This window comes from Oreochromis aureus, linkage group 13, assembly GCF_013358895.1.
Source record: "Oreochromis aureus strain Israel breed Guangdong linkage group 13, ZZ_aureus, whole genome shotgun sequence".
Classification (NCBI taxonomy): domain Eukaryota; kingdom Metazoa; phylum Chordata; class Actinopteri; order Cichliformes; family Cichlidae; genus Oreochromis; species Oreochromis aureus.
Window position 1 is genome coordinate 17,842,668 of NC_052954.1, and position 12,611 is coordinate 17,855,278.

Here is a 12,611-nt window from a genome sequence, read left to right on the forward strand (position 1 = left end):
AAATTCAAACATCTCCATGCACACTTTTAATTCATATCTCTAAGCAGTGAAGTGATTTCTTTGGGGTTCTGATCCATTATTACGCTGCTACCTCTTTAGCATCAAAGACTGGATCCTGGCACACTTTTAAAAATGTTTGCAATTCTAGTTTTCACTAGACCCTATTTGGCCAACCCGCCATACCTAAGACCGATTTTGATTTTTAATTCAGTTTCAGGGTTTCCACTGTGTTCAAATGCCATGCCTTAGTAAAAGTACCTCCACAAAAACATGATGTCTAGGGCTCTGCTTTTAAATCATACCTAAGTAAGAATACAGAAGTGCTCATTCTGCAGAAAAATTATAGATATGACCATAAACACTAAATCTAATGGCAGCTGTATGCTGGATCATCATTCCACCTTCCCTATACAGTCATAAGATTTAGGTACTAAATGAAAAGCTAAGAAAACTTATATGGGCACTAAACTTTTCCGTGCAATAAGCTCGTTTTAGCACAACAAGGTGAAAAGTTCAACGAAGAGAGGATTAACTCTGAGCCAGACTCCTGCTTTCTCTGTACTGAGGAGTCAGCTGAGGTTTCAGCTCCTATGAAGCAGCCCCATAGACGCCTCAGTTTTGCCTCAGGAGGAGTTGGGGGAAAATGAAGGAGAAGAGGACATCTGGTGGATGCAGAGTAAATGTGATCCTTCACACAATCTGGAAGATAAAGTCCTTCCTGTACTACTCTGTGGTGTCTGTGTGAGCACAAAGAAACTGGGTGGTGGGATGGATTTAAAAAAAAAAAAAAAAAAGTCTCATGGGCACATGTCAATTTTTCTTTGTTCTTTTAAATTGTTGAGAAAATGAATGACGTAGAGTTTCTTTAAAATAAACTGAAGCATAGGCTGAAGAACACACACAGGGCTGCTACCCTAAAGCTTGGATACTCCTCATTAAAGGCTGGAGAAACAGGATTGTCTGTTTGTCTAATAAAATTAGTCTGACCTTTAAGTTCATGAAAATTTTAATATGCAATGAAAGTATGAGAGACATAATCATGCTCAATACAGCGCTTTAACAACAAAGTAAACCCTTTGGCGCCATCTAGTGACTGAAGGTCGACGTGAACGTTGCTCTCACAAATACACAAATACACCAGAGAGAAAATACAAAGACTCACTTTATTACTAAAAATCAGAAATGACAACTTCAGTTTCCAGCCATCTGACGAGGTTTTACATTCATCGGCACAGCGGGATTTCACACTGTGAGCTTGAGCAATGCTTTTTCAAGTTTGCCTTTCCCTGCCCAGTGAGCATTGCACTCAAAATGTATTATTTTTGACTTCCTGACACTTTAAACAAATGAAGCTTTGGTGAAAATTCTATCCAATACACTGGGAATCCATCATCTTTATTCTATTATTTATGCTTTGATCTGCTTAACCACTCCCTTCAGAATTTGCCTCTTGATTTGTTTCTGGTGGCGCTATATGTGAGCTAATCAGTCTGCTGTGGCTACTTTTTAATGTATATCCTTCATTCACTCTTTTAAGCCTATGATTGTCCAACCTGCATCTCTAAATCTCTTTTATTCCACCATCTAGACACTCAAGCATCCTTCCTCTTTCTATTTACCTAATTTCTGTGTTGTCAGACTTAATAAACATCTTATGCATTCTCTACTTATCTCTGCTTACTGAAGCACAAACCAAGGACAAGATAAGCTGGTGCAGCAGTTCAATCAATATAACATTTGACTCATTCACTCTGTACAATGACCTGAGTCCAGTGTTATTCCTACTTTTCATAATATTCATAATGTAGTGTAATGTACCACACTCAGGAACATGGGGATAAAATGCACCTGAACTTATTTATGTGATATTTTCCTTTTTCAGCATTGGTTAGTGTTAATACAAAATTTGAACATTAACATCTTTTCAAGTTAAATTACAAACATATAAACATGTGTGCATACATAAAGTATATAATATGGAAATACATATGCCTTCTGGTGGTACTGAAAGTGTGACTTTGCAATAAAGTTATAGTATAGTTATAGTATAATGGGTTGTCCGGATACTGATTTCAAAATGGAAACCACTTAAACTCATATCAGCAATAATAAATTGTCAGTGTGCCTGGTTAGTGTCGCTGGTAGGATGAATTTAAGAAAACACAAGGCAGTTATGGAGAGCCATTCACTGTAAAAAGGTGTGAGATACCTTCAACCAGTCAATGGATTTTGCTGAAATGTTCAAGTGGACGTGTAGTGCAGGTGTGCCACAGGGCAGATCCTGCTAATAAGACACTTTGGTATTATGAGAAACTTTTCCATTATTAGTTCCACTTAAAACTGCCACTGCCTTATCTGTGCCTGTGTTATATTTCAACCTCGTTCCAGTTTTGACTGTGAAGTCAGTGGAGTATTCGGTGGAGGTATCGCTCTGGTTTGTTCTCCCCTCCTCTTCTCAGTACTGAGTTGGATCTGACTGGTTTCTCAGGTGTCATTGCAGGGTCCTGGCTCTCATTTAGTACCACTGAGGACCCTGCTACTCTTCCTGTTCCTACTGAGGTGTGTCTTCGGGGCTCTGGACTGCTCTGTGCTCCTGCCTCAGAATCACTCTCCTCGCTGGGATCCTTCCCCTGGCTGCTTGGTGAGCTCTCCCCAATCCTGAGGGACAAAAATTCCTTTCAGATTCACGTAACTGAAAGGCTGAGTTTTTTCAATATGTGTTAAGTTAGCAGTGTTTCTACCTGAGGTGGCTGAAGGCTCGCAGCCAGTGTGTGCCCAACGCATCCCTTCCATTAGTCCTCAGCCCTTTGCGGTGGCTTCGGGCCCTCAGTCCTATTAAGGCCTTAGCAAGTTCAGCCTCATCTCCGTGGCCCCAAATTAACTGGGCCCTCTGCTCCGCATCCTGGTCCCCTGCTGCCCTGAAGAGCCTCTGAAGCTGCCACAGATTCACATTGCTGAAAATGTTCGCTGAGCCGGCCTTTCTGCTCCTCCTCTCAGACAGACGCCACAATGTGGAACGGCCCGCCAACATGGAGGAAGAAGGTGAGGCGGGTCCACTATCCATCCAGAGAAACACGGGCAAAGGTGGCATACACGGGGTCTATGCTGTGGAGAAGGAACCAAGAGTTTCAGCTCTGACATGAAGGGTGCTTGGGATCTTAAATTCATATTTGATTTTTTTAAAAAACAACAACAACACAATGGTCACGCCATGTGGAAATCTACAGCTGTCAAAGCACCTGGCAGTCAGCTGTGAGTCTTGAAGTTTGATTCTATAATCCTTCTTTAGGAAGTGAGTGACAGGCTGCACGTCAAAGCCCATTAGACTGCAGATGGTAACCTTGTCTTGCTTTCACATACAGTGAGCTTCTGAGTGGGACACTACCAGATAGATAAGTCATCAAGGTCATGACTGATCATGGGTCAGTGGAGCACTCATTTCAGTGACCTCAATAAAGGTGTACTTACCGCCTTCCTGCACAGCTTTCACCTGTAATCCAACTAAAAGAATTACTTGTTTAATCCAGCCTGCATTTCTTCTGTTTAAGCCCAGCATTATTTATGTACATTAATGTCTCAGATGTATCAGCTCCTGGCCAGGAAGGAAATTTCCAACACTCTATGAACCAAGTTTCATTCTGCAAAGGTCCACGTCTGCTTTCTCTGTTATACATTAACTATTTTGTTCTACATGTTTCATAACCGTAGAAGCCTCGGACAGTTTCCTGTGCTCTGTGAGTGTGTGTCATCACAGCCAAATTATAAACAAGAATTCACATTGTAAGCTACCTTGCATGACATCCAAACAGTGACGCTGCGGTGTGCGGCTTTAACGCAAAGTCGCACATCTACAGAGCTATTTAGCGTTCGCTTTAAAAGTAGGTTAGACCAACCCAAACGTCACTGACTTCTCCTTTCATTCCCCTTGCTGCGTTTACTGTTTGCATAACAAACAGCTGCGGATCACTGTTGCAGACAACCTACCGGGTCGCTTTCAAAATGAACGCTTCTGGAAAAAGTTTAGTTGATCCTTGAAATAACCTTGTTTTTTTTAAAAAATAAAGCAACATGCATGCAGAGAATGAAAAATAATTGCCCTAATCCGCGCTGTGGTGGCTGCCCTGTGGGCAAAAGGCAGAAAACAAGAATCTCATGAGAGTCATGTGGACAATTAAAAAGCTTCTGCTTACCCGAAGATGACACCGAAATGCTCACTTTTCTTCTATCGCATCTCTCTCTTTCTCTGCTTTGTATTCATCGGTGTGCCTATTCCACTCAACACTACTCCAGCCGCTGCAGGACCGGGTTTGTCCAGCCTCCGCGATCAGTAAGTGTCATCGGTCTGGCTGTCAATCACAAACGAGTCGAATAAGATCTGAAGTATATTCTACTCCAGCCTGTCTGGGATTGTTCGACGTTTTCGTTCCACCAATAATCGGTTTAACTAGGTGGGACATGTCATTGGGCCCGCCTATTGGCCACGTAGGGCGTGCGCACTGAAATCCATTGACGTCAATGAGCCTGGCTGGCACGAGAAGCATCTGTCAGTTATGAGAGAAAGAAGTAACATGTGATAATCCTGCGCCTTACACACGTAAACACAGTGACGCATGGGGCTCATAAACACTGGTGCTGTACGAACAGACGGTGTATTATCATGGCATGTTAGAGCGGAAAGGCAAAGTGGAGAAAAATGCCACATCTTGATAATGAAGAAGAATAAGAAGCGCTTCCCGCTGGTCCCCTATTAAACAAGGGCTTGGCACAGCGGTAACCTATATTTTGATCTGGCAGGTTTTTAGACCGGATGCCCTTCCTGACGCAATCCCAAAGGGATGTGTGTCTCCTCCTGGAATCGAGGCATGGATTTTTCAGCCGAAAGAAACTAAAGTTTCTTGGCTCTAAAGTTGAAGCGTCGAGTTTTGATGTTTGTACATTCATGTTATGCATTCAGAGTCACACTAGTATATAAAAAGGAATCTAACAGCGGATGGGTGAAATGTCCGTTCAGTCCAGCAGAGGAGGAGCAGGCTTTGAATTACAGGCCACCCCTATCCATCTCCCAGCCCCCTACACAGATGCTACATTCAACGGAGGAAACGGAAAAGACGAAACACACAAGAAGGTTTATCATTTCAAAACTCCGGGGCTGTGGAAAGAACAGAGAGTTCCCTTTTAACCCCACACTCACCCGCTTTTGGCTTCCCTGTTGTCCCACCAGAAGCCCGGCCCTCCAGGCCTTTTATTTTCACACTTTGCCCATCTTTTCCCCAGCTGTTTGCAGCTGGCAAAAAAGCACCCGCCCTGTTCGGGAAAAAGTGGACCGAGAGTGACCGGAGGAGGAGAGAGAGCGATGCCACCCCAACCTCCCCAGCCGCAGGTGAGGGGGAACATCCTGAAGTTCCTCAGGAGTTTTATGGGAATTACGCGGATCCTGCAGATCGTGTTCGGAGCCTGCCTGTGGGTCACCATCGCCGCCAACAAATACGGGGGGTCTATCCACTTCGTGCTGTTCGTCGCTGTCTTCTTTTGGCTCCTCACCCTGGCCCTTTTCTTCCTCACCCTGCTGGACAAGCAGGACCTCGTGCCTTTGCTGGGAGGGGATCGCTGGTCGTGCACCAACCTGGCGCACGACGTGTTCGCCTCGGTGCTCTACCTGCCGGCCATAGGCGTCATGATCTACAATACCGATCGAAACTCCTTCTGCAACTTGCCTCAGTACAAGCATCCATGTCTGTACAAAGTCTACCTGACAGCCGCTGTGTTCGCCTGCTTCAGCTGCCTGGCTTACCTCCTGTCCGTTATTTTTGGAGCGTGCAGAAAGTGTCAAAGAGGGTAAACTGTTGAGCAGCGTGGGTGCTCAAGGGTGGTCATGGCAAGATGAGGAATAGTTAACGTCACTGTAATTTCACTCAACGGTTACTCTAATCTCTGTTTTCTCCTCTCTCTTAACAATCCACGGTGGTGGCGAAACAGGATCGGCCACTGTTTATTGGTGTGTGTTTAATGGTTACTTACATGAAAGAGACCTGTTGGTATGGTGGCTAAGTGCCGTGTGTTGTCTCCTTGTTAAGCTCAACAATAGCCTATATAGTTATGAAGACTCTTATAATATTAATGTATGGACTTGTTATTGTGGCCTAGCAGTATATTTAGTGGTAACAGTGAAATGGCCTTAACATAGCCTACATTTTCCAGATTAGTATTGGTACTGGTTAACAGTCCACCTTAAACTTTTTTTTATAGAATTGCTACAGTTGTTTTAACAGGGGTTTATTTTCATTACCTTTTTAAATATATTTTTATGTTTACTTATTTTTTACTAAAAAGTTGGACTGAAAAATCAGTTTGTTTGTTTGTTTGTTTTTTAAATCAGTGCCTTCTGTCCGAATGCTGTATACTCAACAACAAGGTGATAACAACAACTCCACAACACAGATGTGATTGGTGCTACAGTGTGTATGCTGAACAAAAACCTTTATTAACAGTTCATTGTGGCTTTTATAATAAACACTAGTCAGTCAGTGAGCTATTTCTTTCATTGTGATCGTGTATCAGTGCTTTCAGATAAGCTGCTTCAGGACATTGTTTTAATTAAATTTGGAGACAAAACCAGGCAAAGAGCACACAGCGCACCGAGCCTTTTGTGGTCTTTTTTTTCTTTTTTTAAATGAAACACATAATTAGAGCTTAACAGCAACGGAACTTCCTTTTGGGAGATAAAAGCGTCGGCCAATCAGCAGGGATCATTTACATGCTACACCACAAAACCACATGAAAGACATCAAACCTTAGACCTATGTGCTTCTTGAAGAAAAATGACTCATTCGCAGGGGCAAACAAAATGCATGCGCTGTAGGATGGAGTTGTCTGGGAGTTATCCTACTTTGCCAAAGATGTCTGAGTGCGTGTGTTTAGTCTCGCGTGAACAATAATCTGGGAAGAGGCTTGGTTCTTACCGGAACAGTCTGTTGGGGTTCTGGAGGTGGGCTAACATTCAGCCAATGAAAATAAAGCCCAATGAGTTAGAAGATGATTTGATGTCTCATATATTCCAGTCAGCATACAGTTCCTAAAAACATGCTGCAGACAAGTTGCTTGAACAGCACCTAAAACTACATTCTGGCAACTTTTTGGCCACCTTTATTATAAAGAGGCTGATTTGTACTGATAAGCTGCATACTCATTGCTGATATGTAGTTTAAAAAACACAAACACACACTTTTCCTTTTTTGGAGTTTCCTTTTTTTTTTTTTTTTGCCTTGCATACTGGCAACAAACCATGATGAGTTTTTCTTGGAGAGGAGCGCAAGGATGAAATGTTGTATTATTACCACTCCAAATTTTAGCATCAAGCACCAGAATAAAAGCAACAGCCATGCAGTTAATAGATTATAGATCAGCAGTACAATTGAATTATTATCTGAAAAAGAGCTGGAAAAAATTGCTTTTGATTTTGGGAAACATCTGTGGCCAGAATTTTAGGAGTGAAAGGGTTAACATTAACCAGCTGGAGGGTCAGGATATAAATCTAGTGCTTCTAAAGGAGGGAAGAAGCCCCCCTTCCACACACACACACATGCACCCCTCCCTTCCCCCTCTGAGATCAGGAGTGTCGTCCTGTCCACGTGTCGGCGCCTGTGGGAAAGCACTGTTGTATACAACCAAATGGAGACGGCACACAACAGCCCACTTTAAACAAAGCAGTATCAAACCGAAGCCATGGTTTCAGTTTGATACTGAAAGTACTCACGGAGAGTCAGTTTAAATTTTGGATGACTCACGGTGACGGTGGATGCTCACAGTTAAGGCCAGAAAAGGAGTCTCCACATTTAAACCTTTAAGCCTGACCACATTTACAGGCTCCTCGTTATTCACTCACCGCAGTTTAAAGATCTTGTTTTTTGTGAATGAGTTCATTGTGAGTTTGCTTCATAAACATTACATCGATTGTCCAAACAATGAGCCCATTTAATCACAGGTAGCGAGACTGGAAATTACGGGTGTGGGTGCAACATGGGCGAGGTTGTTGTTTTGGGGGTTTTTTGTTGTTGTTTTTTTAAAGCTACATGGGGAGAAAAGAAAACCCAGACACATAGTACATATAGAGTCAGACCATACCCTGGAGTGCCAACTGTGTGATATTTATTCTGGCAAGTCGACCAAAGAGACGTTTCCTGTATGCCTGCGTGCGCTCTCCCACCCTTTTGCAAGCAACCAAGTTATAAAGAGTTCCTCTGCCTCTCCTTGGAAGCACAGCACCCTGTTACAAACTGCTGCCTTGGACTGATGTCACAGAAAAACTTTATTAATCTAACAATGAGGCCAAAAATGGATAACAATGACATGACTATGTCTTATGGTTGTAATTAAATCACTGGTAAGATGACCAAATCCAAGACTGTCTTGTTTTTTTGTTTAAAAATAAAACTTTATTCCGCCAGACGTATAGTATTTAACAGGTTAGATGAACAGGAGGCTCAGTCTGGCTAAATTTAAAAGGAACACACAGCACACCATTTGGAACTATATCACCTGTCTTTGATTTTCATTTGGAGACATTTTCTTATTTTGAAAATTCCACACATGCAGTGGAAGCAGTTTTGTTGCTTCCTGTCTACAAAAGCGGTGAGTAGAGCTGTTTCCTCTAATATGAGAGGAAACATATAATCATATGATGAATGATTTTAAAAAATTGATAGAAATTCTGTCCCTGATGCCTTATGCTGACATCTGGTCAGGATGATTATGGACAAGAGGAACTGAGAACATAAGAAGTGATCGAAATACCTTCTGTATAATTTTAAGACAGACTTGAAATAAACATGCATCCATCTTTTGAACATTTTGGGATTTATACACGCTCAGCATTATTCAAAAGGAAATGTTCACATTTAAGAAACATTCACTTTAAAACCACATCCTTCTCTTTTTACTGAGCCTAGTCCTGATCTTCATCCCAGTAGATGATTTGGCAAAGCATTCTCACCGACCAGACCTGGTGGCCTATGACACTGTATTTTTTAACAGTAAGAGCCAACTCCAAGACTGGAAGAGAACCTCCGTGTTCCTAGCGACCCAAATTCTGGGTGGGTAACTCCGACTGGAAGTGTTCTGTCCTACCCGTGTGTCCTATCAGTTTGTTTGGCTCTTTATTTCCTGTTGGCAGACATCCTGTCTCACTTGGGGAGGTTACGTGTACTCAGATGAAACCTGAAAACACCGACAAAAGCACACAGCCGTGCCCTGTTAAGCACATTTTCATCGGCAAGTGCTGAGACGTACATTCCACCGCTGCAGAGAGGGAAAGAGGGGCTGACAAACCAGACGGAGGCCAACTGAACAAGTGAATGAGCAAGGGGGAGGGGGGGGGGGGAGTAAAATGTGAAAGGGGAAGATGTGCAAAAACGTCTTTGAGTTCCCAGCAAGAATCTGAGATTGACATTTCCTGTCTGTGTAAGGCATGAATCAGCACAGTGTTCTGGGCATGGAAGGTTTATTTGCCAGTGATGTTTCAGTTTCTGGTTTCCTATGGTAACTGGGATTTCTTATTCTTATATCTGTTACAGCAGTTTTTGCCCAGACAATTTCTGAATGTTCGCAGTGTTCATGTGTTGTGCGAGGGGAATGCCAGCGAGTGATGGGAAAGAATAATTGCTATTTATAGCCTTGAAAATACCACAGCTTCCCTCCTCAGTCTGCCAGTCCTTAGTCAAGATGTTGAGTGTGTTACAGAGTGAATGTGTCAGGAAAAAGGGGAGGGTGTGGTGAAGTTTTTTGCGTCACTGGGTGGATAAAATAGCAGATTTTCTGTCTGACATTTAATGATTCTTATTTCCAACTTACATTATTCACCCTTCATTCATTCGTCATTAAAACTTAATGTCAAAGATGATTATTTTTCCTGTGCCCCAAAACTCTTTATGTGCTGTGTACACAGACGCACTCTGGGATGTAAAACAAACATTCCTTCCAAGCGTGGATCATGGAGTCCTTGTTAATAGCTCACATGGCTCTGAACTGTTTCCCAGCTCAAGTTTACCCAAGCACAGTCTTCACACAGAGAGATCCAAACACTTTTTGTTACATCACACTGCTGTTGTAAGGAAAAACAGCACATACCTCTTTCAAACCATATCCCCTCAGTTTAGAATGTGTTTAAAACAAATGTGCCTGAAGACATGACACAAGAAAAAAAAGAAATGATATTTGTTTTACTTTTAAACTTCAGATTTTCACACATTGGCTTGTTTCTAATAGATTCAACTGCGCCACAAATCTCTACATGTCTAAAATCTATGTGTATCGCACAACTTTTCACACACAGAAATTATTGCTATGATCCAGGCATCCTCAGTGACTGCAAGCAAGGACTAATTTTACCCACAAGGAGGCACAATGGGACAATGGGCCTTGGGACAATCTCTTAGCTGTCCCATCCACAGCCACTGAGAGTCATGAGAGGGCTGCAGTGGGACAATGGATTGTTTGACTGTTGTCTTAAGTGGGTCTGAGGTCTGACACATCAAAAGTGAGTCAAAATTTCATGCAAACTTGTAAATACACTCTCTGGCCACTTTATTAGTTTCCCCTGTTCAACTATTTGTTGAACAAATTTCTAGTCAGACAGTTCAGTGGCAGTAACTCCATGCATTATGCAAGTAGACATAGTCAAGACTTTCTGCTGAAGTATTTTAGCAATTGCAGATCTACTGGGATTTTTCTGCACAGCCATCTCTAGCAGTTACAAAGAGTGAGCTGCAGTTCTCTCGGTGAACTCAGTGTTCACTTTGTTGATGTCAGAGGTGATGCCAAGGCTGCTTTGAGAACATATAAGGGCAACAGTAGCTCAAATCTAGTTTCAACTCAACTTCAATTCTCACAGGCTCGCCAAATTTGGGCAATAGAAGACAGAAAAAAACTTTGCCTGCTCTGAGAATCTGTATTTTTTTCTGTAGATTTCAGATGTTGGGGTCTGAATTCGATGTATCAGGATTCGTCTCTTAGGATTCGGTGCATCCTGCCTTACATCAACGATTCAGGCTGATGGTGGTGGTGTAATGATGGAATATAGGTATTTCCTTGGCACACATTGGGCCTCCTTATTACCAACTGAGCATAGTTCAAACGCTACAACCTGCCTGAATTTTGTTGCTGTCACATTATAACCACTGTGTACCCATCATCTGATGGCTGCTTCACAAATGTGACTCACAGCTCAAATCATCTCAAACCAGTTTCTTTAACATTACAGTGAGTTGACTTTACTCAAAGCACCTGACAAATCTGCAGTAACTGTGTGATGCTATTATGTAATTTTTACCCAGAATCTCTGAGGAATGTTTCCTGCAACTTATTGAATCTATGCAAGTAGCAAGGTGTAACTAATGAAGTGGTGAGTGAGTGTATTTCTCTCATTTATCCTAGTCAAGACTATTAAGAAACATTAAGAGAAATATTACAGATATGTGCTATTTCTTGTTCATCTACTGAACTTTATTGGTTACACAAACAGCACTGACTGTTTTAACTACTTCTACAAAAGATCAGTTTTCTTGAGTTCTCTTTACACCGAAGAAGGTTTTTGATGATATCCATGTGGTTTTCATTGACTCATCAGAGGCTTGTTCCAGTAAATCAGCTTTCAGACACTCTTCACATGTACAAAAAAATGTTGTTCCCACTGAATACTTAGTAGTATTGCAGTATTAGAAAACATAACATCAGAGCACACAAGTCCATATTTAGCAAAGAGGACCATTCTTAGCACTGACTGGCTTCACTGGAAATTTCTAAGAAGCAATACAAAGGCAATTTTAAATTGGATTAGTTTAGATCTAGAGCAGGACCAACATTTACCAACATTTGTTTACCACTCATAAAGACTTTGCTTTAAAAAAAAATGTAGCAAAATATCTGTCAAAAGTAGGATGTAACAGTGGATGAAGGGGAAAAGTCCCATTTACTGATCCAAGTCTAACAATTCCAGTTGTAACATATGGTTGTAATGAAATGAAGAGGAGAAACATTGATTCAGCAATGAAATAAAAACTTGAAAGAACCAGTGACTGCTGAGTGTCACTGATTTCTCAACTTGACTGAACAGCCAACTCTTGGCACCCAAGACTCCAGACATGATAAGAAACTCTTTGAAACACCGTCACATATGGCTGTTTATTAGCATTTGCACAAAAGCGGAGTATGCGGCTATAATTATGCTGTGTTTCAGCAGGTTTCCAGTGAAACATTTGATATTAAATCTGAAGCTGGACAAAAGTGAAGTTTCTTCACCAGACGTTTAGGCTTGGCAGATAAGTCAGACATGCATTACTCAGATTTTGCTTTTATTTGTTATTCGTAAGATTTTATTCAGTATGTCACACCACCCGTCTCTCATATCAGCTCCTTTTTGTTGTTTTAATATTGCTACTTTCTTACAAATGCAGTTACTTAACCTTTTAGTTCTTAAGAATCTCTCTATAAATACACGATTGCTACATTTCAGTGTCACGGGGTGATCCTGGTCATTTTCCCACACTTTAAAGGGAACTGTTATGCTTTTCTTTATTTCCTATCATGAAAAATTATACCAATTACTGAAGTGGGTGTTC

At 41.7% G+C, this 12,611-nt stretch overlaps 2 protein-coding genes across 2 annotated transcripts; one reads left to right on the plus strand and one right to left on the minus strand.

The window, feature by feature from the left end:
- Window positions 1–1,144: 1,144 nt before the first annotated feature.
- LOC116316634 (arginine vasopressin-induced protein 1-like) lies at window positions 1,145–4,434 on the minus strand. Its single transcript, XM_031735246.2, has 3 exons — window positions 4,191–4,434; window positions 2,742–3,105; window positions 1,145–2,658 (listed from the first exon to the last, which is right to left on the minus strand). Exons 2-3 carry the CDS (start codon window positions 3,089–3,091, stop codon window positions 2,403–2,405), a joined length of 606 nt encoding a protein of 201 aa, XP_031591106.1. The 5' UTR covers window positions 3,092–3,105; window positions 4,191–4,434; the 3' UTR covers window positions 1,145–2,402.
- A 246-nt stretch (window positions 4,435–4,680) lies between these two features.
- Window positions 4,681–8,386, plus strand: marveld1 (MARVEL domain containing 1). Its single transcript, XM_039621848.1, has one exon. The coding sequence runs from the start codon at window positions 5,354–5,356 to the stop codon at window positions 5,837–5,839; it is 486 nt and encodes a 161-aa protein (XP_039477782.1). The 5' UTR covers window positions 4,681–5,353; the 3' UTR covers window positions 5,840–8,386.
- The last annotated feature ends 4,225 nt before the right edge of the window (window positions 8,387–12,611 follow it).

Excerpts from the sequence above, each read along its gene's own strand:
- LOC116316634 (XM_031735246.2), bottom strand. The coding sequence starts at position 3,091 with ATGCCACCTTTGCCCGTGTTTCTCTGGATGGATAGTGGACCCGCCTCA. Across the intron at positions 2,659-2,741 it reads CGAGCCTTCAGCCACCTCAG|GATTGGGGAGAGCTCACCAA; the intron begins GTAGAAACACTG and ends TTTGTCCCTCAG.
- marveld1 (XM_039621848.1), top strand. The coding sequence starts at position 5,354 with ATGCCACCCCAACCTCCCCAGCCGCAGGTGAGGGGGAACATCCTGAAG.